Source organism: Aquila chrysaetos, chromosome 5 (assembly GCF_900496995.4).
Source record: "Aquila chrysaetos chrysaetos chromosome 5, bAquChr1.4, whole genome shotgun sequence".
In the NCBI taxonomy this organism is placed as follows: domain Eukaryota; kingdom Metazoa; phylum Chordata; class Aves; order Accipitriformes; family Accipitridae; genus Aquila; species Aquila chrysaetos.
The window spans coordinates 44,901,526-44,928,853 of NC_044008.1; the positions used below are offsets into that span (position 1 = coordinate 44,901,526).

The 27,328-nt window shown below is 38.8% G+C and overlaps 1 protein-coding gene across 2 annotated transcripts in view; it reads left to right on the top strand.

Moving 5' to 3' along the window:
• The window catches only part of THSD4 (thrombospondin type 1 domain containing 4), a 333,359-nt gene that overhangs the window by 114,741 nt on the left and 191,290 nt on the right, over positions 1-27,328 (top strand). For both annotated transcript variants that reach the window (XM_030015385.2, XM_030015386.2), the window contains exon 7: positions 19,902-20,038. In XM_030015385.2, the coding sequence (XP_029871245.1) occupies positions 19,902-20,038 (137 nt within the window). The remainder of the gene's footprint in view (positions 1-19,901; positions 20,039-27,328) is intronic.

Sequence of the window (27,328 nt, forward strand, 5' to 3'; positions counted from 1 at the left end):
GAGTTCCTTTGGCTACTGCTACTCACCTTGGGGAATGGGGTGGGGTGATTGACCCATGGTTTGTCTTCTCCTGTTGCTCAGAAAACGAGATGGCTGTGCCTAACTGCGTTCTCATTTGCATCAAATCTGCATAGGAAGCAAGAGGGTTTGAATCAGGTCTTTGAAGCATAACCATGGGACTTCTTTATTGAGGGTGGTGGCTGGATGAAGTGTCTTGGCAATGCATGGGTTTTTTGGCAGTGTAAGGGGGATATACATAGGGACTGGGTTCCTGTTCCAGAGTAGGAGCACCGGGAAAGTGTAAGCAAAATGAACCATGAAGAAATACCGAATTCTTTCAGGTATTGTACAGGTTCATTAGTTACTGGTTCAAGTATATATGAATCTGAGTAAGTCAAAACCAGCGTGTTTGTTTTCAAGTATGTATATAAGTTTGCTGAGGGAATTCACCACCACAATGGAGTTTGAGTAGCTTCTGTTAAAATCAGTGGTAGTTATCTAGAAAAATATTTTCAGTCATTTCTCTAGCATGTCTGCAGCGTCCTTATTTTAAAGAAAAAATTTAAACTTTTTCCAAGTGATAACAGCTAAGTTGGAAAGTTTAACTTAAAAGTGTCAAAGGTCCTATTGTCTGGGGACAGCAGCTTTTGCTGGATAAATCTGCTTTTGGCAAGATGGAAAGTTCTTACCGTTAGCTGGGTTGACAAGTTTAGCCCATCTGTGACTCTAAGTTCTGTTTTCATTTGGGGTGGGAGCTGGAAACAGAGAGAAGGTGCAGCATATGCAGGAAGAAGGTGAACTTACTAAATTAAAAGCTTTGGTTTTCTTTACTAGAATAAAACATTTTCTTGATGGAAACAGTGTATGTTAGTCACTCGGAAATTAAAGAAGATATTTGAAAAATGTTGGATCTGTTCTATGAAAATCAGTTTAGAAGTCATCAGTGGTTCAAGTCTCCTTGGGGTATTGCAGGAACACTGGATAAAATCCAGTTTAAAATGAGGTCAGATTACTCTTGCAATAATATCCAAACTATGGGGTTAGTTCTTCCTGCCTAAAACAGCTGCAGATAGAATTGATGCTGTGTCTGCTGTGTGAAGATGAAGATTTGTGTGCAGTGCTCCGTCTCAGGAATTCTTGCTTTTAAAAGCTACACCTGTTCTGAAGACCCAGATGCCAATTTTGTCATGCTTTCTCAGTCTGAATGCTATTTCACTCTGAACATAAATCTGCTTTGATCACAGTGATATCTTGTCGGATATGATACTCCCCAATGTTAGGGAGCAGGAGACTCAACCTGTCTGGGTACTCTTTTGGCTCTCGTCACAGTACTGTGTAAACATCTCAGCAGTTACAGGAGTACTTCTGTGAGAAGGGAAGTTTTATCCTGATTTTGTGGTTTGTAATTTATAGAACACGGCTGGTTACTATTTTATCCAATGCAATAAAGCAAGTCTTGGCTGTGGCTGGATCTAATATGAAGCATCCTGCCTAAAATGCTATTTATTCTTTTCTTACCCATCTTACTTGATGTCAATAAAGGAGAAACTAAATGTCATGATTAATTTAACTCTTACAAGTATAAATGAGCTTTTGGTTGAAACACTGATGAGAAAGAGTTCTATCTTACCAATGTTGTAAGCATTTTGGAAATTACTCTGAAACCATCTCAAATGCTTTCAGTGTAAATACAAAAGAAAAATATTGTTAAGTGCTCATCTTTGCTGTTAGCTAGTCAATTCTAAACTAAGCATATTGAATCATATGTAATACCAGCAGGCATCTTCGTCCTATTTCTAGTACTGCTACATTGTGCCAAACCACACGTCATACCATCACCACTCTGTCCACAATCACCACCAAAATGGAAGTGATTGTCTTTCAGTGGAAATATAATATTAGATCAAGAATTATTTTCTGACTCCAATTATCTTCTAACATGCTTAGCTCCATTCAAATACATTTCATTCACATCTCATTCCCATGAGCCATCCTTATTGTCTTTTGAAGGACTCGCAGCCAACGTTAAAGAAATTCTGTGGGAACTTTCTGTGACTCTGTATTTGCGGCCTGTTGCGGAGTGGAATCGTGGCCTTGTACTTACAGAGGTGTTTGCAAATGGAAATGGACATCTAGCATCAGTAAAAGAGTCTGACCAAACACATACAGACTGGAGAATCAAGAGAGATGGAAAATATTTAGAAGATAAAGCAGTTTGCATCTGATCTACATTTGTGTTGTGTATAAGGTGGTCAATATACAGGCCATAAGCTTTGGAATAGCTGAAGTGTTAGCATATGTAAGGTTTATCTAGCACAAACACTTGGTAGGGTCAGTATCCTTGGATATATTGTAACAGAAGCTCACTGCTCTTTTAGAGAGCTGCAAAATTCAAAATATTTATTCCATCAGTAATCTCCTCCTCAGAATCTATCTGAATAGGTCATTTGCTTGGCAACATCTCTTGTCCAGTAATCATTAATTCCAGAAGAATAGCAGCTAATGCAACTTGAGAGCTGCTATATTTTTTTCTCTGACTTTCCTCTGTTTTCCTTTAAAGACACAGTGATCGCATTAGATACAATTTTGCTGTTCCTTTGCAATGATAGAGTAGTGCCAGTTCATGTCTACGCTCCTGTTTCACTGCAGAGTATTTTAGAGTAGAGGAGAATGCCAAATAAAAAAGAGTATTGAGTGAGGAGGGATATTTAATTGCTTTTATTAGTCTGGGTATTGAATAACAGTGCAAAACCCTCTTGTGTTTCTTGTTAAGAGAAGCAGTGGATTTTTTTCCTCAAATCCTTGATTACTCACTGTGGATTGGGCATCACATTGAGTAGGCTGCTTAAAGGACTTAACCAGCTTACTTTCACCAGAAGAGCAGGCAGTAATTCAGAAAGGGGGAGGGTAAGCTGCTGAAAGCTTGTATGTATATATAGTTTTAAAGTGCTTGAGCCAGTACAGAACAGTTTCAATGGAAAATGGATAATGGTTAACATCAGCTTTTGTACAGCTGCTTTTTGGCTAAAAGAGAGGTAATTTATATTTAAAGGCTATGAGTGCGATTCATTATTTTTCACAACAGTGTTTTGCTGAAGTTTCCCCTTCTTTCCCCCTCAGATTCCTTACAGTTGGTAAAGCTACTGTTGCTATTTCAGCACAAATGGTTACTTCCTCTGTAAGGTCTGTACCAGGTGAACCCTAAATCACAAACTGTGTTTGCCCTCCATTTTTGGATAATATTTGTGAATAGCTTACATATTTGGTTGCAGTCTTACTGCCAAACTTGAAAGGATTGCTGCATTACTATGTTGCATTGACTCCAACTTGAGGTAGGGGTGGGGAGAACAGCTTTAGCAAATTTTAAGGGATCTGTATTAATATGTGTCCCTCTTTCTATGCTATGTTAATAAGCGTTAGCCAACACAGACATTTGAAAATGACTTGCACATTTAAACATTCATTCCCTCTTCTCCCTACTTGCTTTGGGAAGAATGAATGTAACTACACTGGACGCGGTTTATTAAGTTAGCTTTCTTGAGGGTTTGGAAACATGTTTGCAACGTCCCAGGTCTCCACTAAAATTCTGTATTGTTTTGTGTCTAGTAGCCTGGCTGTATGGACACAAAGCAACAGGCTAATTTGCCTCACACGTTCATTGTAAGGTGATTATAAATTACAGCTTTAACACCTTAAAATTACATTTCACAAAAGTGAGAAACTTCATTGTTTCAGATCTTTGAAATGGTTCTGATACTTTCACACATAGGTAACTGTTGGCTACTGTAGCATGGAAATTAAAAAGTGAGGCTTTAAGCAAATACTCCCTGTATTGCTCCCTTATGATGATAACGATTATGTTGTCACTCAAGAGAAGGATTTTCTAGTTTTGAAGACTGTACTTAACAACCAGGTGATCACCCTGATATTTTCATTATTAGAGATTCATGGTTTGACCTTCAGCATCCTATTAAATTACATTTATACTGAGATGGCTCAAGAGGCGAATCTAAGGTTGATAGAAACTAAGGTATTTCAAAGTATGTAAGGTGCTTTGAAGTAGTTGCAGCATAGTTCATTATTTAAGAGTCATTTTCTTATAAACTAAGAAAATTATGAACAGCAACCTTTAAATCAATAGTCTGAAACCCAAATATATGTGTTTGATGTTATCTAGGCATTTGATGCAGTAGTTACTGTATGGATTGTTTTTGGCATAATGGTGATAGTATTTCTGGAAAGATTTTTAGGTGTTAGTACTTATATTGCTCCTACTCTGTGAGACTCACAGCTGTACACTGATCAAGCTGAAGATGCTTTCCACGTACAATTTTGGTGACAGAAAACTATGTAATTTAATTATGCTTTCTGTAGTCCAGAGCTAGAAGTAGGATTTGCGAGACACTGAAATTTCACAATTTACTGCCTTCCAGAGACAAAAACTGTCCTATCAGAAATAATTTTACAATTAAGTGCTAATAATCCTTGGTGCAATTCTCTGGGACGGAGTCCAGCCAGGTGCAAGAAAATCTTCCTTCTTTCTTGTTTTGGACTCTGAACATATGTGTATCTAGGACTGCACTTGAATATTTACATTTCTTTGGGGAGAAGCCACAGTGTGAGGTTTATTCATGCAGAAACTGCTGTGAACTGTTTGTATCAATGGTAACAATTTCCTTGATGGTAAACAACAGCATCTCAAAGTTTACTGTATGACAGCAAAAGTATTTTGAACGAAAGCTACTGCTGTATCTATTATAACTAGGCACTATGGAAGAAGGAAGAAGTCAATCAATAAACATAGGAAGGCTTGAGTGCTCTGTGAGATCCTAGGTTAGGAAATTGAACCCTTTAAAAGAGCACAGGGACTTCATTCCATTTGTCCCAGTGCCAATCTCAAGTGGTGGAGATTCTGCAGTCTCCATAAGTAAATAGGGTTTAATTATTCCTTCCAGTGGAAATTTTTCTGTGACATATAATATAAATCTTCCATGCTACAACTTTGGCCCATTATCTCCTGTCCAGTTCACAGTGCACATAGGAACACTTTTATTCCCATCTGTACTTTATTTCTACTTAAAGACTGTGTCCCCTCTGTTTTTCAAAACAGCACTATGATTTGAATCTTGCCTCTTTGGTCGTGTTTTCTAGAGTGCTGGTCACTCACTCTCTCCTCTGGATGGTGTTCACATGGACCCGTGTCCAGAAGTGGTTGCAGTACTCCAGCTGAATGTTAGAGTTACTGATGGGATTTGCAGACTACCTTCTGTTTTATACCTACTCATACAATACTTGCTTATTTTTTTTAAGTTCACCCCTTTGACGTCTCACGTTAAATGAGATTCACTGTCACCGCTCCAGATTCCTTATGTAATTACTGCTTCCCCATTAGTTACTCAGCCTGTGTTTGTGCAGGTGGTTATTCTGTCATAAATGTAGGATATTGCACCAATCCCTATTACATTTCATCCTGCCTTTTCAAACCCTTCCCCAAACTGTCAACATCTTTTTTGAACTCTAATCCTTCCCTCCAATATTCTTGCTGCCTTTCCCAGCTTGGTGTTACCTGTGAATATCATCTCTCTATCCCATCATCTACTTCATGCATGAAAACATAAGCTGGAACTGTACTTAAGAAAGATCTTGAAGATTCTCACTCCATAGATATCAAAACCCAGCCGGTGAACTACTGAGTACAGTTTTTGAACCAATTTTGCACGTCCCTTATAGCAATTTCTTCTAGATGGCATTTTCCTTGCTCGAAGAAGTGTTAAACACCTTAGAAAAGCCAAGCTAAATTGCAGCCACCACTTCTCGCATGCAGAGCCTGTTTGTAGAAGGAAATTAAATGGGTTTGACAAGATTTTTATCTTGACAAATCCATACTGGTTGCTACTGCTGCCCTGATTATTTTATGTGTGTTTATGAACAGTGGGTTTGAATTCTTGCGGAATTTTTCCAGGAAATGAAACTGAGTTGACTTGTTCAGCATTTCTCAGCTCCTCCTTGTTCTGCACTTCGCAGCTCAGAAACTGTTTGTCCCTTTCTAGTTTTCTGTCATCTGACACACCCTCCATAATTCTCAAAGATAACAACCATTCTGAGATTGCTTCAGTAATTTCTGCAAGTGCCCAGACTTGAGGCCGACTGTTCTAGGCACTCCAGGTTTATCTGCAGGCAACATGGCCTGTTGTGTGGCCACTTGAAGGTCTGACGGCAAAACCTACATTGTCCGCTCTTTCCATCTGTCTCGAAAAAGCAAACTCTCAGGGAGAATACAGGGGATGAGAGGAGAAAGTTGCCACATTGTTTAGAACATCTAGTTTGATTTATTGCATGTAATGATAATCTAGCAAAATTTGTAGGCAGAAGGGCACACCAAATTGGAAAGCGCTCTGTCTGGTACGCAGCTTCCCTGCAGTGGTGACTGCAGCCCTCCGTAGGAAGAAGCCTTACAGCCCTGCTCTGGGCACCCTCGTGCTGTGCTGGGAGGCGTGGGATTTAGGGTAGTGCCACAAAGAGTGCAAGAGAGACAGATCCTAGTTTCGTGGGGCAAAATTCCTCATGTGAAAATAGCCTTTTATCAGACACTCTCATTTTCCCCTTAGCTGAGGGAGATACAGGAGGTGAGGAGAGAACCTAATCTTTCTTATTTTGAAGCCCAATTGCTAAGAGCATAGAGGCTAGTGGTGCTAGGGTCAGGGCTAGTGGAGACCAGCTCCCAGCATCAGGGAGCAATAACTGGCTCCCCCATGCCTTCCAGTTAGATTTTCCCAGATCTAAGCTCACCGAGTTGGCACCTTTCAGTATTCTGCAGGGGTCTTAACATCTAGCAATCAAAGCATGAAAACTTTGAAAACCTAAATAAAAAACAAAAATTAGAAACAAAGTTGCTAAGAAATCTTGAGTCTCAGCAATGATCATTGTAGTCTTTTATGTAAGAATAGTCTTAAAAATAAATGTAATGTGAAACTAAATTTCCAAACACTGAATGTTTAGGACTTTATCTGCTACCAGAGGGAAAGCAGCTTTCAAGTTAAGTGACTGAGCTCCAGGTCACTGGCATCCTAGGGAAAACATTGTTCTAACGAGCATTCATTTTTTTAATTAATGTTTATGAGAATGAAGAAATAAATACCTTTGATGACTATGTAAATAAAAGCACAGAATGTTTTAAGTAATCCTTAAGAATTTATTTGCCTATTAAAGGACTGTGGCAGGAGGCCATAGAAATACACTTAGACATTTTAGACCCAATAATAGCTATATTAATATTTAAATAAGTACAAGTCTCTTCTAGTATTTCAGAAACACTCATCACTGCATAATAATTTTTTTACTTAAGTCAATCCTTAAGTATATAAGGCTCTGTGAGACCATATTGATGTGTATTTCCTAAGGGACAGTGTCAGTCAGTATAGGGCTGACTTTTAGCTGCTGCTTGTTGCTGATCTTGTTCTTTCTGCAATGGCTCCTTGGGTGGTAATTTCTTGGTGGTGTTCCAGAGCAAAGAATCCTGAGTCACAAACCCTTAAAAAAAGGGATTTAGTCTCCTCTCTTGCTTTGCCCATTGATACATACACATGCTAAGGATCCTGTGTATAAAGAGTATAAAAGCAGATGCTTTCTTTTAGTTACAAAGCCTTCGTATGTGGCACAAGTTACAGCTTCTCTGCTTAGCTGTGAAGATGGGAATCTCAGACCTTTCCATGAGAAGGCTCTTGTGTGCTTGTGTCAGGTGTGACCGCTTCCCTAGCAGCCTGGGTTGCCGTATGTTTAATCATTTATGGAGCTGCTTATTCTAGTGTACAGGAGTGGAAAAATAGCTCAGCTGAATATAAGTAAAAATTGGTTCATTATACGTATTTATATTTGCATTAATTTACACACAGGTGACTGGTATAATAGCAACACATTTATTGACAAGAACAGTATGTTTGGTTCAGGACTATGTGGTATCTTTGGCTCCCCAACAATGTAACTGGGCATCACAGAGAAGCAAAGTAACATCAGTGCTTTTTTGTAGACTCTGAAACTGAGACTATCAGGTTGATTTACTGTGTCTTCCTCATCCCACCCCCTGCCCCCTCCCCAATTGTAAACCTCTTTCTGTGTTTTTCCCTTTATTTATTCTGTAATTTCATCAGCACACACAGAGGCATGCCATTAAAGAATCCATGCCATCCTTTCTCAGTAATGACTGTCTCATCTTGTCTACATGCTGGAGCTTTTCACAAAAGCTTATTTTAAGAACAGTTTGCTCCTGAAGAAAATAATATTGCTTAATAAAACAAACATGTAATAGTTATGAATTAAAAAAAGGTGGCTTATTCTCAGATTGTGTAAATCAACTGTAACTTCCCTTAGTTTATGCAACCACAGGTAGTGGATTTTAAGTCTGTATTCATCAAAGCTACCATGTTCATGTCAGCACTGAAAACTATAACTGACGAGGTTATAAATCAGAGAGATATGAAATTATTTGCAGTCTGTTAATCAGTCCAGGAACTGGATATGTGGAAAAAAGATGTGTTTCAGAGTCACTGCCTCATCTGGAGAAAGCAGAGGTAAAGAGGCAGGGAATGGTAAGGATTATTATGGGTAGATCCAAAATTATTTGTCTGGGAAATTTTGGCAAATTCAGTCTTTTTAAAGAAATTCAAAAAATTGTGGATTGAGATGACTGAAAACATTATTATTGTCTCTGAGTTGTGTAATTAAAGTAAAATGAAAGTTGATTCCTATATACAAAAATTTAAAAAATACATTGTGTTACCATTTCTTGTAAGTAATGATTTAACAGTTTTTATGGTTGAATATAAAATGTTAGGTTTCTCTCCCCCCCTGCTAAATAACTCAGAGAAGCATGATTTCAGAACGCATTTTGACTTTAATGCAAGCTGTACTTTTCAGAGCAAGTTCTGTTTAAGAAAGAAAATGCAGATTTTTTTTCCAATCATGCAACAAAACTAGTCGGTGGGAGCTGGCTCATTTTGTACAGGAGCTTGATAGCAAGAAAGAGCAGCACTGCGTTCCCTCCTTCCACTGCTGTCACGTTTGGCTGCTTGGTAATTTTTTATCTTCATATCAAAGAAAGGTTAGGATGCACTCTTCATATTTAAAAGTGTGCCATTAGTTTACATGAAAACTCCACCGGTATGCAAATACGAGGCAAGACTTTCTGTGGATTCTTGTTAGGAGTTTGATCAAATACCAGAGATCTGGATATTATACTCATGGTCTTTTCATGAAAAGCATTACTTTGGGAATTTTTAGTGTTCAAATACAGAGTTCATGTTTTAATAGGAGGGAGACTTCTAAGATGTTTAACTATGTAAGCATAAATATATTCCCTTAAGAGATGACTGAAAGCTTTTGTCTGGAATGTTGCTGGGGGCTTCACAAGCCCGAACTTGAATCTCCTTTCTTCCCTTCTACCTTTGGCATTTATTATTCTGAAGTGTGACATGAAGTCCTTCTTCAGTAGAATTGATTTGAATAAAAATGGCCAAACACTGTGGGAAGTCTGAAGGCAGGATTTGGCGGTGTATTTACTAATGTTGCCAAAGTATTGATTTTATACAACAATTTTACATTATTTGACTTTGCAAATTTTGGGGGGCTACTAGTGTGCTGATGGAGATATAATCATATTTCAAAATACAGATCTGGATGCAAGCTGAGATTTCAGAGGCCAGTAAGATTCTAACAGAGTCAAACAGAAATACTCCGTTCTTTCAAATTTTAAAGACAGACAGAAAGCAGTATTAAGCTCCTTTCAGAACATCCCAAGCCAATAGCAGTTGGGACTGATAGCTCTCAGCCTCCCTCAGGAAGTGGTCAGCATTTCATGGGATGGAGCACTTTATGGTATTTTCTAGATGAGAAATTGCACTGCATGTAGCAGGTTTTCCTCTCTGATTAGTGCTAGAATTTAAAAAAAAAAAAAGTCTGGCTGGAAAATGAGATTGTTTAGATTAGTTGTAATTTTTTTTCCCCTCTGTAGTTTGGGCTTTAATAATATTTTCCCTAAATATTTTTATTCTATTTTTGATAAATTCTGTATCATACCCCTGCAAGAGAAGGCATCTTCCATGAAGTCCTAATGGTCTATCTTCTACAGTTTCTAGGAGATGTCAAACCATACAATTGCTAAATGGTTGATTTCATCAGATTTACGTGAATTGGAGAGTTACACCAGCAAAAGAGTAAAACGGTGAGGAGAAAATTTCCCTACCTGTTACAAGCACCCGTGCTTGACATTTTGGACAGTTCTTCGCCCATCATCCTATGAGGATTTTGCTGATACAGTTTTAATTGTTGCTGGATATACAGGGAAGCAAAAATTGTTGAGTTTAAGCAACTGCTGTTTGGTTTTCTTCTACTTATTTAGCAACATTTTCATATTTTTGATTTTACGTACTTGGAGCTGTTATTCAAAGCTTCACCAGAAGTGCCATCTCCTGGCTGTTCTGAGGGCCAGAGAGTGCAAGTCTGTGTGGCTGCTGTGCTCTGTAGGCAAAGTGTAAGAGATGGCTTGTAAATACAGATCAATGCCTTTTAAAAAAACTTCCCCCCCCACCCGTCGGAGAACTTTAATCGATGTTGCATAGGGCAGTGGAGACATCCAGTGGCCAATGTCTTCAGTGACTGACAAATGGTAGTGTCTGGATTCTGACTGCCTAACAAATGAAAGGCTGATGTGTCTTGGCTTTGGCTGGGATAGAGTTGATTTTCTTTCTGATAGCTGGTATAGTGTTAGGTTTTGGATTTAGTATGAGAAGAATGTTGATAACACACTGATGTTTTCAGTTGTTGCTCAGTAGGGTTTAGACTAAGTCAAGGATTTTTCAGGTTCTCATGCCCAGCCAGCAAGAAGGCTGGAGGGGCACAAGAAGTTGGGAGGGGACACAGCCAGGACAGCTGACCCAAACTGGCCAAAGGGGTATTCCATACCGTGTGACGTCATGCCCAGTATATAAACTGGGGGGGGCAGATTGCTGCTCGGGAGCTAACTGGTCATCGGTGGGTGAGTGGTGAGCAATTGCATTGTGCATCACGTGTTTTGCGTATTCCAATTCTTTTATTATTATTATTGTCATTTTATCATTATTATCATTATTATTTTCTCCCTCTCTGTTCTATTAAACTGTTCTTATCTCAACCCACGAGTTTTACTCTTTTTTTGATTCTCTCCCCCATCCCACAGGGTCCGGGGGAGTGAGCGAGCCGTGGTGCTTAGTTGCCAGCTGGGTTTAAAGCATGACAGGCAGCTCTTTGGATTTCTCATTCTTGCAGAAGTAATTCAAAATGGCAGACATGACTGAGCTCATTGTGGACCTTTCAGAAGCTTTTATTAAACATCACAACTTCCCAAATACCTACATTCTTCTCCTTTTACAGCAGGACCCAGGTAGAACATTCATAGTACACCAAGACAAATTTTTAGGCAGTCAAAACAAAAAGAGATTTCATAAAAGCACATCAAACTTATACCTTTTTCTGATTTCCAGATGTCCAGCTGGTCAAGAGAGACTTGAATATGTGTGGTTTTATGAATGACTTGCTACTAGTTGGTTTCTTTTAATTTCATTGGGAAATAATAACCAACTTTCCAGCTATTTTTAATGGATGACAGTAACTCTTCAAGGTAACATTAATAGTTTTATAATGACCAAGGAATTTGGGAGAAATGGAGAAACCAGGAAAAGTAGAGTAAATGACAATGTTTGCAAGTTTCTTATTGCCATAAACGCTAAATATGAGGACAAGATTATGGAACATCAGGGCCTTTCAGAAATATTTCTGTTCACTGAAGAAAAATCTTCACTGAATCTACTCAGCAGTAGTTCCCTGTGACTATTTAACATAGGACGTACTGGATCTGGCAGTAGAACAAACTGTGGTGTGTTCAGGTAAAGATGAGGAGTTTGTTTGAATGGTATCTTCCTTTTTGGCTTCATATTTATTAAAATGTACTTACAGTTTTGTTATAAAGGCTTGGTTTGTTTTTTTTTTTTACTTAATATCTGGACTTCTATGTAGAAAATATTTTAAATATCATATTAAGTTGTTGAGACAAGGTAAAGTTATAAACATCTTTATTACTTGAGAAAATGAAAAGCGGAAGTAAAAAAAAAAAAAAAAAAAAAAAGGAAATGTTCCTCCACCACTGGAATGAAGAATGGAAAATGATTGGGGGGGGGGGGAGGTGGGGGTGGGAGAAATCCAAGCCGGAGTAATAAAAGTTTATAAGAAGTTAACAAAACTGCAAGGGACAAAGTAAAAAATAACACAGCTCTTTCTGGTTATTGTCAAGAGATGTTCCCAAGCCTAATAAGGACAAAGTATCAAAAGAGACTCAAATAAAACAGATCACACCACATTAGTATTTCTGTTGGAGAGACTAAATGTAGTTATATGATAATTATTTCCTGGAAAATGTTTGCATATTGTTATTTAGAAATCTGGCAACAGGTAACTGCTGTAAAAAACATTATTACTTCTGGCCACTTCGAAAACTTGTAACTGTCTGTCAGTGGAAAACCAACCTGATTCAGGATCAGTTTTCTGTTATGGACCTGATAGCCTCTATTGCTAAATTGCAAAGCTTGTACTAATGTTCCAGTACTGATAACTAAGCCAACGAAGTCTATTATCCTAAACAGTGAAACCTTAAATAAAGTAGTTCTGCTTTTCTGAAAGCTTTGTAGGGAATGTGGTATTTTTTGCTTCCTACACATTTTCCTTCTTTCTATAGGAAACTGCGTAAACAAAGTTGCCTGCATTTAGTACTACACCAACACTTGCCATCCACGCTGAGCTCCACAGGTGATCACTGGTGGATGCTTTTTAGTATGGAATTGCCACATTTAGGTCTGTGTCTGGGATGGTGTATCACTCTCAGTCTGCAATCTAGCTGTCAGCTTACAGCCGCAGTAGTAGGCAAAAGGACTAGACTTCTGTTAGCAGGGTATTGGACCTGTCTTTGTTTTCCTGTACATCATGGGTCTTGAAGCACTTCCTACATGAAAATAAAACCTTTAAACGGAAACTTTGGTTTCACAAAACTGTAAGTTCTGCCTTAGTGAATACAGTACTTATTAAATGACATCTCCTGAATGGAAGAGACCACTGCTTTATTTAGATGACATTAGCCTGTAGACTTACAATAGCTTTACTAACAAGTATAGTGGTTACAGAAGCCTGAGACTTGCCAGACTCCTTACTGTACCGTTCTTCCTTCTCTGCCCCGTGGGCTTCTGTGGGATAACCAAGAATGTCAGTAACCTGCAAGTCTATCCCTGAAATCCCACAGCATTGGTAAGCTTTAACTAAAGTTAAAGATGTTACATGGATAGACATGAGCACATCTCTTAAAAGTTTTTCCAGTGTCTGCTATGCTCCATTAGACTTCCTGTAAAGCAGATTCATAGCTTTTATCGTGAGTAAATACTGAATTACAGCCCATGGCAAGCTAGGCCCTGAAAATAACTGAGCTATGTGGAGACAACGTGTTCCTGGAACAATTGGTTCTGACACATCGTGGATGAGTGTATCTTGGCTTGTTATGGAGAAGCACTGAAGTTGACTTTACAAGGCAGTGTGCACACAGAATGAAGCCTAATTTAAATTCGCTTAATCCCATAATGTAGTATTAGCATGAATGTGGTATTTGCTTGCCAAGAGTGTGCATGCCACTTTTCTATGGGCACCCTCAAGGCATGTTTCTCAAATTGCAGAGCTTGTTACTAACTATTTTTAGATGTTTAGGCAAACTTACAAAAACTGACAAATGGTAAAAGCATTCTGTGATGTTCTGCGGAGAACTAGGACTGCTACATAGATAACAACAGGGAGTCTGGATCTCACATTAAATTAATATTTGGACAGAGGAACCATATCAAGGAGAGTTTGTACATTCCAGTCCCTACCTCATGGTACGGGGAACCTGAAACCTCTTTGTTGTATCATTTATTCTGTTTGCACCTACAGCTAGCATTGTCTGTGGTAGGAGATTTAATGTGCATGCAGTAAGACACAGTACGTGCTCCATGCAGCTTGCAATTTCAGGAGCTGAAACACAAAGGAGGAACTCACTACATTTTGTAAGGGCAGTAAGTGTACGGTTGTGTGCAGTGTCATTAGTTTACTGATCAGTTGCATTTTGATTTGATTTGCGCATTATTTCCTGGGTTTTTTTTGTTCTGTGGCTATTTTTAATTTCCCTTTGAACAGCTGAATATATTATTTAGCAAATGAATTGCAGTTGGAATGCTTTCTTGTAACGTTTTTTCCTACGAATATCATTAGATTGAAATTCCTTGCATTGGCAAGCTGCCTGTTGAGCGCTCTCTGTATCTCTTCAAGCTCACTGCTGACTAGCTCTACCACCGGCTTGGCCTGCTTAGCCACCGTGGCCGTTTTCCTCCCCGCCGCGTTTCCTTGGGCTAGAGGTCGGTGAAGATGGCGGAACGCATCGGAAGAGGAAGCCAAAGGAAGGCAAGAGCTGACGTGAAGTCCCGAAGCACCCCCTGCACATGCTCTGCTGTGGAGCCGCTCACTTCAGGGTGGGGAATTCCTTCTAGGCCTTCTGCAGGGGGAAGGCAAAAAGATCAGAAGAAAGGAGGAAGGCCTGAGTGGAGGGCGGGAGACAGCGTTCTGCAGGGGGGAGGCTTTGGTCCTGTGTAGGATGGAACACGTGCGGGTGTACACAGCGACCGCCGCTGCCTCGGCCTCTCCCTCCTGTTCTTAAGGGTTGTGTCAGCCTTGACCGGCCCCGAGGGAAGGTGAGGTTAATTTGGGAGATCTTTGCTGCAAGCCATGCTCTTTGAGGGCTCCCGCTGTGTGCCCCTGAGCATGGCGTAGGGAGCAACGTGCTCTATTGGGCTGCAGAGCTCCCTTTCAGTAAAGTTTTAACATTTGGAAGTATTCTTTCTCGATGAAATGCGAACATATCTAGTCACAAGCTTCTGCAAGTAGGAATGGTTCCAAAATGGCGACTTTCTGCCTTTTTAAACGTGCACAGGTTTTAGATTTGGGCTGGGTATTTTTTGAGAACACTAATTTCTTCCGCTTTCCTTTAATGAAAGCAGTGAGGGCCATGGGGGCAGAAGGCAGAAACGAGGTCGGGGGCCCTCCCTGACTGCCCCCGCAGCTGACCAGGCCCGCCGGCGCGCTGCCGAACGCTCCCGCAGACGGGCGGCAGGCAGGACCGGCGGGCACCCCCCCCGGGGCGGAGCGGCCGCTGCCTCCCTCAGGCCGCTGCCTCCCTCAGGGCCGCGCCGCCCGAACTTTCTCGAAGGGGGGCGGTGTGGAGAGGGGTTGTGCTCCCCGAATGTGGCTGGAGCCGGGGCGAGACCGAGGGAAAAAAAGAAGGGAGTTCAGCTGCAGGGAGCGTTCGTTTATCGTCCCGTTTGTTTTAACGTCGCGGCCGGGGGTTTTTGCCGCCAGGAGTTGCTGTATTTTGGCTCGCGCTCAAGCGATCGCGTTCGGCGCTCTCCTCATCCCCTGAGGTGCCGCGGTGCTGCCGGAGCCTGCCTGCAGTGCCGGGCCTGTCGGGCCTGCGGTGCCTCTGCATCGGGGCGACGACGCCTTACGCCGGCAGCGTGTCGCGGGCTCGTACAAACCTGTGTTTTCATAATAGTGGGATTAAAAGGAGTTTAGGATTGTTACCTGAGCATCAGCCTGTGAACCCTGGGGGAGGACAGTTTTTCCCATGCTTGCTTGTGCTCCCCAGCAGGCGTGCTGCTGCTCTGTCCTGCCTTTCAGTCAGGTAGGTGAAGAGACCTCAGCCTGAAATGCTGCTGAAGACCGAGTTTGAACTCCAGCCGTTTATTGTACTGTAGTAACATCTGAATCCCTCTTTTTCCCTTTTAAAAAAAATGCGTGGATGGGTTGCACAGTTGAATTTTTCATCTCAAACCCGTACTGCACTAAAATCTGCATTTAAAACAGGCTGTTTAGGGGAAATGACATGTGTTGATGTTTAACTGTGATTTAAGTTTAATCATATAAGTCACTCTTAGGAGAATAAAAGCAACTATAAATTAACGTATGGGTTGCCCCCTGTTCCTCCACTCTTGCATTCATTTTGACTATGGCTTGTTGTGTGAACTTGATAAATAGCACTTCAGAAAATCACATTTCTTCTTTTTCCAGGTTTACACATATTTGTCAGTACGCGTGCAATGCAAAATACGTTCTGTGTGTGAATTTTAGTGCATCAATGAATAGGATAAACTAACTGGAAAGCAGGTTGTTTTTTTGTACTTAATGGTGTTACTGGTGGTAGCGATAGACTTCAGGTTTTCGTCTGTCTGGAAAGGTAATGATTTCTAAATCAGTGCCCATCTGCAGGGCTTTTTGTAGAACGTCTAAAAGGATTAATTTATGGTAGAAAGTTTTCACTGTAATATCTGCTCTGTGATGCAGAACAGGTGCAGTTTGTAATTAAACACACGATCTCGGTACCCTTACTGGTGAAGTGGGAGGTGGCAGAACTGTGCTGTGGTCCTGTTCTCGCCTGCCTGGGTCTTGTTCCTTGTAAGGAAAGGTGGAAGCTAAGTTTCAACAGAGGACTTCAGAAAAACTCCCAAGTCCTAGAGTTTAGGCAAGCCCAGCATATCCTTGAATTACTTAAGACTAGTTTGGCGAGGATGTTATAAGAAATGTACTGATTTTTTTTATTTAGATACTTCTTCAGTCTGTAAAATAAAAACCAAACATTACATGTTACCAGGATTATTTACTAAAGGCACCTCCTTCAGTTCAGTCAATAATGAATATGTCTGGCAGAACCTGCGTGGTACCATTAAATTTCACCCGAGTTCACTAATAAGGTGGAGTAAGGTGAGAATTTCCACAAAGACTTGGTTGTGCTAAGGTGGGCATGAGCATGAAAAGTAAATACTTTACGAGGGCATGTAAAACAGTGCCCGTATAGTGAACTGTCTTAAGAGGCCATTTTTCAGTGGCAATGTGTCTTGCTGCCAGCTAGTTTGGAAGGTCTTAACCTAGAAGCCTTACTCTATTCCCTGAGGTCAGATAGATCCTTTTGTAAAGTCTGGGGTCAGATGACATAGTACTAAAATATGATGCCTGTGTGGAATCAATCGCTTTACAGCTCATTGTTTAATTGACATTTTATGTCCAGTTGCCAAACCAATAGTGTAGCTTGACCTATAGCTTAAACTATAAAAACTCAAGATTTGTGGCAAAATACTGGGCAAGGGAGGGTGTCAAGATACGTGTGAGGTTAATAGGCAATGGAGTACTTTTTACTAGTGTGGTATCTTGTTTTACAAGGGAGCTCTAAAATATGTTTGTTCTGCTGTAATTCATGCATAGTAAATACACAATGGTTACATAAAATCATAATGGGAAATGCCTCTCATTCAATAGGGACAATTCAGTTAGCAGATTTTGCTGCTCTTAGACAAATTTTTTTTTCAGATCTTTGACATCTGGGAATATTGTCTTTAGGTAGTAGTAATTTGTATATGACTAATCAAGGCAGTGCCTTATAGTTGCTCATCAAGAGAATCTCAATATCGAAGGCCAAGGGGTTAGAGGGCGAGATGCTCATATAAACTTTTATTCTGGTGTATGTTTGTTGTTAAGGCTTGATTCATTTATTTAATTTTTGTTCTTGGTACTGGTCAAAGCCATGGCTGTTTTAATATTTCTTTTTGTATGAGCAGGAACAGTTCCTAATAAGAAAGAATGAAAGACAAAAGTTACAAAATCAAAGTAATATTTTGCAGAGCAAGTAAGCTCAGTCTGCTTGTGGTTGTTAATATGCTTCATTAGCAATGCAGTAGGCTTCCCTGTCAAATCATAAATAAAGGAAGAGATAGGTCCAGGAAAAAATACCATGCTTCAGCAGTTAATTTCTTCATCTTTCTGAGTAGCACAAAACTTTTCTTGGGATCTAGAAGGCAAATTGAGAATTTCAAGAATAAGTATTTTAAAGGATCAAAACCAAATGAGAGATACTAGGAGGAGGAAGAGTACAGGAATGTAAGGCTTCAGGATTTGAGCTAAAGGGAATCAACACAGAAGATAAGGACATTTCAGAAAACCTAAATGGCTAGTTTGACTTGATTTTAGGGAACGGGAAGATAAGAAAATGTACACTGCAGAGGTGCTGCTTGATAGCTAGTGTTACAGGTTATAAAAATAGGACACTTTCAGACACAGAAAAGGACAAGTTGATTTCAATTGTAATGAATCACTGAAGCTGGATTATATTTATTTGAGAATTCTGAAAATAGTTATATGTGAAGTGACTAAGCTGCTAAGAATAATGCTCAGTTTATCATTAAAACTAACTGTTACACTTGGAGATCAAACTGCAGCAAATACCTCACTTTTTTTTTTTTTAAATAACTAAGTGAAGTCCTTGGAATGATAAGATAGTGAATCTATCTTTAAAAAGTAGCCAATGGAAAAATTACCTGGTTAAGCATGGCATGCATAGCTGCTGCAAAAAGGGAACTAGGTAAACAGATCTTTGATCTCACTTAAAATTAGTAGAGTTTTTTGAGGATTTTATCAAAAGATTGCCAGATGCAATAGACGATGTATATGAGTGGCAATTAAATAGCTGTGTGAGGGGAAATCTAAGATCCAAATTTCAGAATTGGTCTGCACTAACTCTGTGTCTGCACAGGGTGTAAATTAAGTTGAGCTAAAAGTTTGTTACTTTTACACAAAACAGATGTTAAATATATATATTTGAAATAATTGAATGTATTTGTTTTGGCTATTTGTTATGTCTTAGCTGAAGATTCAAAAATAGACTTAAGTCAAGTAGAAAATCCTGGGAATACCATGTTTTAGCAGCTAAGTAAGGTGTAGAGCATCTCCTTTGACAGACTAAATAGTGGGTTTCGGTTACATTGTAGGGTATGAGCTGAAGCTTGGTGAAGTCAGGGGAGTTTTAGTTTTTTATTATGGCAGCAAGGAAAGTATTGTCGAAAGAAAAAGGAATTCTGTTTGTACCTCACCACCACTGTGTAACAGTGCTACTCTTGGTTAGAAAGAAACAGGAAAATATTGTTATTTCAGTTGGCAAATAGGGGTAATGAACTGTGTGCAACTTCACCATGACAGATGATTTGAAGTAGAAAGACTACACAAATGTGTTAACAAACTTGATAGCCTGAGATGTGGTGTTAGGCTGTATCTGTTTAATAACAGATTTTCACAGGAGAAGATAGCTGTGTCTTCTGTGTTCCTCTCGCCCAGAGTTGAATGGACTGATTTCCTTCTGGTTCTTACATGTCAACAGAGATCACAAGGTTCTGAATAATGATGTGTTTTATATATTTTTAAAAATCAAAGAGTTTTTCTTTTCTTAATTTTCTCTCGAACTAAGGAATAGTCACTAAAGTGCAACTTGTAAAAATGAAGAGGGAAAAATAAGGGATTTTTTAAAAATTTGCATCTAGCTTGTTTTATGTGTTTCTTAATGCTAAATGTTAGTATGCTTATTTGATGTGGACTGACTGGTGACTATGAGTCCAATTTGATACATGTCTCTCTGATTACAATGTAATTTTGCTGACACTTAGGAGTTATGAAATGTGATAACATTATTATGCTTTAAGAAGACTAAATTTGGCAAAATTTTCATAAAACTAAAAATACTCTTGGTCATTTAGGAAAATATGTGTCATTAAAAACTGAGATACTGTTTGAATTTTCAGAAGGCATGTTGGAATGCTTACCTTGGAGTTGGTTTCTTAATTGCCATTCATTTGATGTAGTCATTCACATTGCATTCAGTTTGCCTATTTGTTTCTTCCTCTCAAACCTTAGTGTTAGTTTAATGGACTTTTCCTTTTTAAAACAACTGCTGTGGTCTTTATAATGGGGACTTCTGTCTCTTTCCACAGTGAAGGGAAGTCAGAAGTGTGAGCTGAATTGCCGTGCGATAGGCTACCGATTCTATGTGAGACAAGCTGAAAAGGTGATAGATGGGACACCCTGTGACCAAAACGGAACTTCGATCTGTGTGGCAGGGCAGTGCAAGGTAAGGCTACTATCTTTAGCAAGTCTGCCCGTAGACCGTCTATGCCATATTTAATTTCTGTAAGAGGTTGATACGACCGTACCTGTGAAATGGTGTCTTGAACTTCTCTCTCTCTTTTTTTTTTTTTAAAGTAGATGGGAAAAATGTTAACTTTTATTATTACAGGTTTTATTTCTTAACTAATGTTTCTGTCTACTGAGAACAAACTATGGAATGCTGAAAGGCTGGATTCAAAAGGTGTTCTGGCCACAATTGAGGTGACTTCCAGTGAGCTTTTTCCACATATTTAGCTTTCTACAGAAGAGGTTCTATGAAAGAATCAGAACAAAAAGATTGGAAGCTTAAATAAGAGAGAAATAGAATATCTTTCTTTGATTAAACTTCAGAGCAGAGAGATTTTTTTCAGTCTGGAACATAATGGTTTATTCAGTTATGTGTTTATTTTGATGTTTTTTTAGCTGGTATTAGTGTAACTTTTCTGATTGGTCCATGTTTGCCATTTTTAAGAATCAGGTCTTACTGGCTGTCCATTTACTCAGCAGTGATGTTTTTTTAGAAAATACTTGAGCAAATGGTTATTTTTCATGGGTTCAGAAGGAGCTACTGTGTTGACTTTTTGCAGTCTGCTATGTAGATTGCCTTTGTAATGAATAAATACACTGCTTTCTGTGAGACGGTAGCAATTTTAAATAAAATGTTACAGTTTTTAGAAAAAAAAAATTGTAATCTTTCAAGTAAGGTTAGTGAAAAATAAATTCCTAGCAAGGGGCATTTGACGCCTGGCTGATGTTCCCCTTATATGTTGGGAAAAGAAGCAGGAGTAGGTCAGATGTGACTCATGAGCTCAAATGGTGAAGGGTCAAGTTCAATTTAAGTAGTTGGTTTGCCAGAGGAAATCACGTATGAATACAACCTTTTCTTCTGCATGTCCAGCTTCCTCTTAACTTGTGCACATCTGGACAATGCCATGTATGTTTCTGTTCCGTATATCTGAGTGCAAGCAAAGCCATAACTTTGAATTTCCTTTGTAGATGATAGATCTGTGTGAAGTTGATTATTCTTTAAAGCTTTCCTTGATCTCAAACCAATTCAGAAAGGGCCAGAAATTTGTTTTAATTACAGTTCTGTTCTATGACTCAGAAAACTGAAAAATGGATTTTAGTATACCAGCTGTTATATTTTCCCAGTACTGTGCAACTACAAAAGTGTATACTGATACATTTGTATTGGAGGTCTGGGATAGAAAGGCAGTGTTCGGCAGCCTAGTAGGAAAGTGTTCTGAATTCTGAAAATCAGCCACTGCCTGTGGAGAATGCCACTTCCCAAAGCTGCATATAAACAAACAACAGGTTGTGAATCCTTACTGTGAATATGTGACTTGGAATTCATAGAATTGTAGAATTCAGGTTGTAAGGTACCTGGGAAGGTCATGTAGTTCAAACAGTTCTTTTTTCAGTGATTTCCATGGTTCAAGATTAGAAAGTCAGTGCTACATCTTTGGTGAAACTTTGCCTCTAAATAGTCAATAGCATATTTGCATTTGAGGGAAGTTGATGATGTTATGTCAGATGAGATAGGCTTCATTCTTGTTCTTAAAAGTACTTCATGTTTCAGGATAGATTCGTCTGTATTAAAATAACTTATCTTGTTCCTTTTTTATCTGTTCCATATGTAGAATCTCATGTTCCCTATGATTTACAGATGAATAAATGAGATACACAAATGAATATTCAGTTGCATATATTGCCTATGTCCTTGGACTCCGAGACTTTGTATCCCACTTGTGTAGGCAGGAAAGCTAGTAAAAAGAAATGAAATAATTTTACTTAACACTGATATTATACACTGTGTAGCTGAAGGATGTAATGATTAGAGAATTAGAGAATGATTAGAGAATCAAATAGTTTAAGTTTTGTACTGTCAGATTCTTAAGATAGTATTTTTTGGAAAAGTTGTCAGCATTTACAGTTAACTGAAAACGTTTCTCGAGTAAAGAAGCTTATTCAAATCTTTGTACTAGGTAGCTCTTCCTTAACTGCGCATTATTTTTATTTTTTTAACAGTCAGATAATTTAAATTAACCATCTAAGGAATTTGTGGTCTGTTATCACCCTCTGTTGGACATTTTGCTGCATTACCAGTACAATAATATCCTTGTGTTAAAAAAACATGATCTGGTTTCTTCCCAGGACCATTGTTTCTGGTTAGTATTTTCAGTTTACCTTATTCTTAGGAACAAAAGATGGAAAATGTTGCTATAATAAAAATTACTTAGAAACAGAATAAAGAATACGATAGAGACAGGTTTACCTTCATTTGAAATAAAAACTAAACATGTATGAAGTAAGGTGTTTCTCACTTCTCATTTTTTAGCTATTTAAAACATTATGTAAGGCAACCACAAGTAACATCGGTTAGAAGTTCTCAATATATAAATTGCAGTCACACCTGTTAACACTGAGAATATGTTAAAGAGAAGTTTTGTCTTAATGTCAAAACCAGAACGTTTAATACGTTAATTGTCTCCTTTTTGCGTTGTTAACCAATGTTAGGTAGAATAGTCTTTTAAAACAGAAGTATTGTTTAATCTCATCAGCAAAGATAAAATATAGCATAAGAGAAGATGTTAAAAACAGTAATATGTACAAAAGTCCTTCTTAAAGCCTGGTTGTCGTGACCATTACGATATCATGCAGGAAGGTTAGAACAGCTGTATATTTCCGAGTACCTCTGAACAGCATCTCATTAACCATTTTCTTAGTGTCTTTTTTCACTGTTTACGGTTCTTTTGTTCAACTGGCCTCCAGAGTTGGAAGTAAAAACTTCATAACTTGTCCAGCACAAGAGGTGATAGGTAAAAGCTCATTCTTCAGACATAGTCCTTTAATAAAAAGTTAATATGCTCTTATGATGAAATATCCTCATTTGTTTGTTGTTTTTTTCACTTTTGTATTTGTCTTGTGACATTGCAATAACTGGCACATACCATAATGGAAGTACTACAAAAAAATTTTACTCATCATGGAAATGATTATGTACTTCCTGGTGTAGACTAGATGCTGAATTCTAATGAAATGAAACCCTTTTAAAGCAACTAAATAATTGTAAAATAAAACTAGGCAAAATAGGAAGAACCAGATGATATTCTACCTATGCAGAAGAAAGAAGTATGGCAATGATCGTGGTAATCAGGGTTATTATTTCTGTGTAAAATTGTTTTTCGGCACATTTGAATAATGTTCTTTCTGATGAATTTTGGAAAGTGAACGAGCTGTTTCATTGACAGTCCTATTGAGTTCTACTTCTGTTTTTTCAAAAATTTTATTTAGTGCCACAGCTGGTTATTGCTAATATATATGCTTTGAATATGTTTCAGTATTATTGAGTATCTGTGTCCTGGTTTCAGCTGGGATACAGTTAATTGTCTTCCTAGGAGCTGGTACAGTGCTATGTTTTTGAGTTAGGTATGAGAAGAATGTTGATAACACACTGATGTTTTCAGTTGTTGCTAAGTAGTGTTTATACTAAGTCAAGGATTTTTCAGCTTCTGATACCCAGCCAGCGAGAAAGCTGGAGGGACACAAGAAGTTGGGATGGGACACAGCCAGGGCAGCTGACCCAAACTGGCCAACGGGGTATTCCATACTGTGTGACATCATGCCCAGTATCTAAACTGGGAGGAGTGGGGGTGAGGGGATGGCCGCTTGGGGACTAACTGGGCGTCAATCGGCGGGTGGTGAGCAATTGCACTGTTCATCGTTTGTATATTCCGATCCTTTTATTATTACTGCTGTCATTTTATTAGTGTTATCATTATCATTATTAGTTTCTTCTTTTCTGTTCTATTAAACTGTTCTTATCTCAACCCACGAGTTTTACTTCTTTTCCCGATTTTGTCCCCCGTCCCACTGGGTGGGGGGAAAGTGAGTGAGCGGCTGCGTGGTGCTTAGTTGCTGACTGGGGTTAAACAATGACAATCTGTCATTTGTTTTAATACATTTGCTACCCCTCTCCTAATTAAATGTTCACAGTGCTGTTAAGTTAAAGAACGCCTACCAATGGGGCTTCTTCTTGCTATTCAACTTGCTATTTAGCCAGAAGTGTGTTTTTTCCTTGTTTTGAGATATTTTCTGCTTGTTTTAAATCGGTGTATACTTTTTTTGTCTTCTGGAGCCAGTGGGATGATCCTACTCAGTAACTTTTAAGTTTAGAAGAAAAATGCAAGTAGAATATTGAGGAGGTTTTAATAAATAAAGCAAAGTATGAGGAAAGAATGGTCTTAATTTTGGCCTTGACCAGAGTTTACTAAATGTACCTATGGGGAGGTATGTTGCATGTGTTTTTTGCACTCACCTAGGATACTTCTGCTGGAAGAAGTCTTTCCCAGTACTTGGGCAGGTATGAGCACTGACTTGTAGTTTTGGAGACAGAAAAAAGGTTATTTGTGATCTGCGAAGCAAATTGGGTTTGCAGAGATGTTAGTTACCACACAGTGGTGCACTTTACAAAAGTATTATTTAGCATTTCACATAAAACTCCATTTGTGGGGGAGCTGTGGATATCTTTTAAAGGTACCTGAAACAACTGTTTTCTCTCTCCTGACTTTTATATTACATTTTTTCTTGCATTGTAGTTTATTTTCATCTTCCAGTTACCTTCTGAAATTAACTGAAAATGTCTGAGCAGTTTTAAAACACACACAGTGAGTAACTTCAGTAGCAAAATGACTGGCAATAGAGATTTTACTTGCCTTAAAAAAAAAAAAAAAAAATTGCATCAGATGTTGAAATCCTTGCAAACTTTATAGGGAAGTAACTTAAGTCAGCTATAGGAAGCATAGCCAAGCATGCTACATTTCCATCAGAAAAACATGATTAGGCAAGGAGCTCTGCATTTGGAACTCTGCTGACGTGCACTAGTGTCCAGGTAAGAGAACTATAGGTAGCATTATTGTTTTAAGTTAGGGAACTCTTAATGGCTGTAGGATCAGAGTACCAGATCGGAATGATAAGAACTGTGTACTTTCTGTAAGTTAGGGGTATTCTCATAACTCATCTGTTGGAATATATAGTAGTGCTATGGTTCTTCTTGTAAGGGTAAAGAATCTGTTTTGTGCAGGAATCTCAACTTGGGTAACGTTGATTGCTTACACTTCAAAAAAGGGTCTGGGGTGGAGTTGGGTTTTTTGTGTGTGTGCATGCCTTCTTGAAGTTGGAGCCAGACTTCTGTCCTTTCTCTATCCACTTCTATTTAGTTTGTATATTCTTCTGAGCAAGTATTCTGTACAGTGCTAGCTTCCGGGAAGCTTTTCTCCTTGTTCCTTAGTCAATACAGTGTTCATTTTTTATCAGTAATAATGTGAGGAAGAACCTAATACCTGGATTAATATAGCAGAAGCAATGGCATGTGCTTATCTATATCTGTCCATCCGAATTACAGAAAATGTTTGTGGTTGCTTGTTCATCTTGCTTGGTTGCTCAGAAGAGGGGGGTGTATTCTTCACTGCACAGGAACTTTGTAAAGCTCTCTGCCTTGAGATACGAAGACTTTGAAAGCAGCCCGAGAAACTGTACGAAATCAAACATTGCTCTGTGCCTCAGTGGCATGCTCTGGCCAACAGTACTTTATCAGCCTAACTAGCACAAAGGCGAGTGAAGGTTAGTGTCAAGCATTGTTTGTATTTGAGGAGGACCAATGTAATGAACTGTTTCTAGTTATTTGACCTTGTCCCTAAAAGTGGGCCTTGAAACAGTGAATTACTTATGTTGTTTTTTACCATGGGAGCTGCCACATTAAGAAGCTGCATGCTGCAGAGAATTGTTGCCAGGGCTTTGCCCAAGATATGATCACACACAGGATATGCTCTGTGGAAGTGGAGAACTAGGTTGTGGAGCCTAATGGCATTCAGATGCTGAAATGCATTTCAGAATCAAATGAAAATAAAACCTCTAGTTTGTTAATATTCAAGGCTTGCTTTTTTCTTGTTTTTTATTTGGTTTCTATCAGTAGTACGTGAGGACACCATGCTCTGAGCTCAAGACCTTTTCAAGGAGTAGGTAGGATGCATTCAAAAAGGCAAAAATCAGCATTTTGCTAGATCTTATTTAGTTTTGCTCATACTGTGTATGGAGCCTCTGTTGGAGGCGTTTTCTTTCAAGGAAAAATGGTTGATCTGTAAAATACACCGTAAAAGTGAAAAACTACAGTTAAAATAGAATGTGCTCTCCTTCTGTCTGCCTTTTCATATATACCATTATAATTCTTGGCTGTTGGAAGTAGGATTCTTCATTGTTTCTCTTCACAATGACTTGCTAATGCCAAGCATTGCATTGGGAAACACCTGCCTGGCATTAATAAGGTGTTAAGGGAAGAAAGAGGTTCCTAGGAGCTAAGAAATAACTCCTTTTGCCGCTTCTTCCCTTTGTTTGCATAGTTTTCTGTTAAGTGTTTTACAGAGAGTAAGTGAGCCTCTGTAAGGTTTCTTGACCTCACTCTCTAAAAAGTCTTTCTGCCTTCCTCCATTTATAAAGCAACACTGAAATTTTTTTTGCCATATGATCTTTGGCCATGACCTAATTTAAGTTGCTTCTGGTAGCTGATACACAGCAGGTGCAATCACTGCATGTAAAAGATACTGAAAGGACAACTTTACTACCTTTGAACTGAGCTAAAATTGATGTAAAATCTGATGATAGGAAATTGTGAATAGCAAAGCATTCAAGTCAGTTAAGTTCAAACAAAATGAGTAAGCACTAGATCTGTATATTTGTTCTTCTCCCCTTGTCTATCAGCCTCTTGTCCTGAGAAAGACCTCATAATCCAAAGGATGGAGCTCCTCACTCTTCCGTGAAGCTGCTATCTGAATCTACGGTTCTGCACTCTTTAGTGTCATTATAAATAACTCAGTAATACAGATGTTATCAGGGTCAGATGTTACTTACAATGGCATTTATCTATTTATCCAGCCCATATAATACAGCATTTATACTAGTGCTGTGTTTTGGGTTTTTTTTCCCCCAGTTTTAAGCCAGTTATGGGGGGACACTGTTCTTGATTCAGTTCAAGTTAATGCAGTGTAGGTATGGAATAAAACCCACTGAAGTAACCTTAAGCAGGCATGAAAATTTTTAATTAATTTAATTTAATGAGAGTGAATTTATATAAGAACTGCATGTCATAATTGTGTACATAACCTTTTTTTTTTTTTCCTCCAGCACTTGGAACCCCAAAGCGAGATTTCACTGTTTGTTGAACTACAGCCTGTCAAGAAACTTGTGAAAAGAGGCAGCA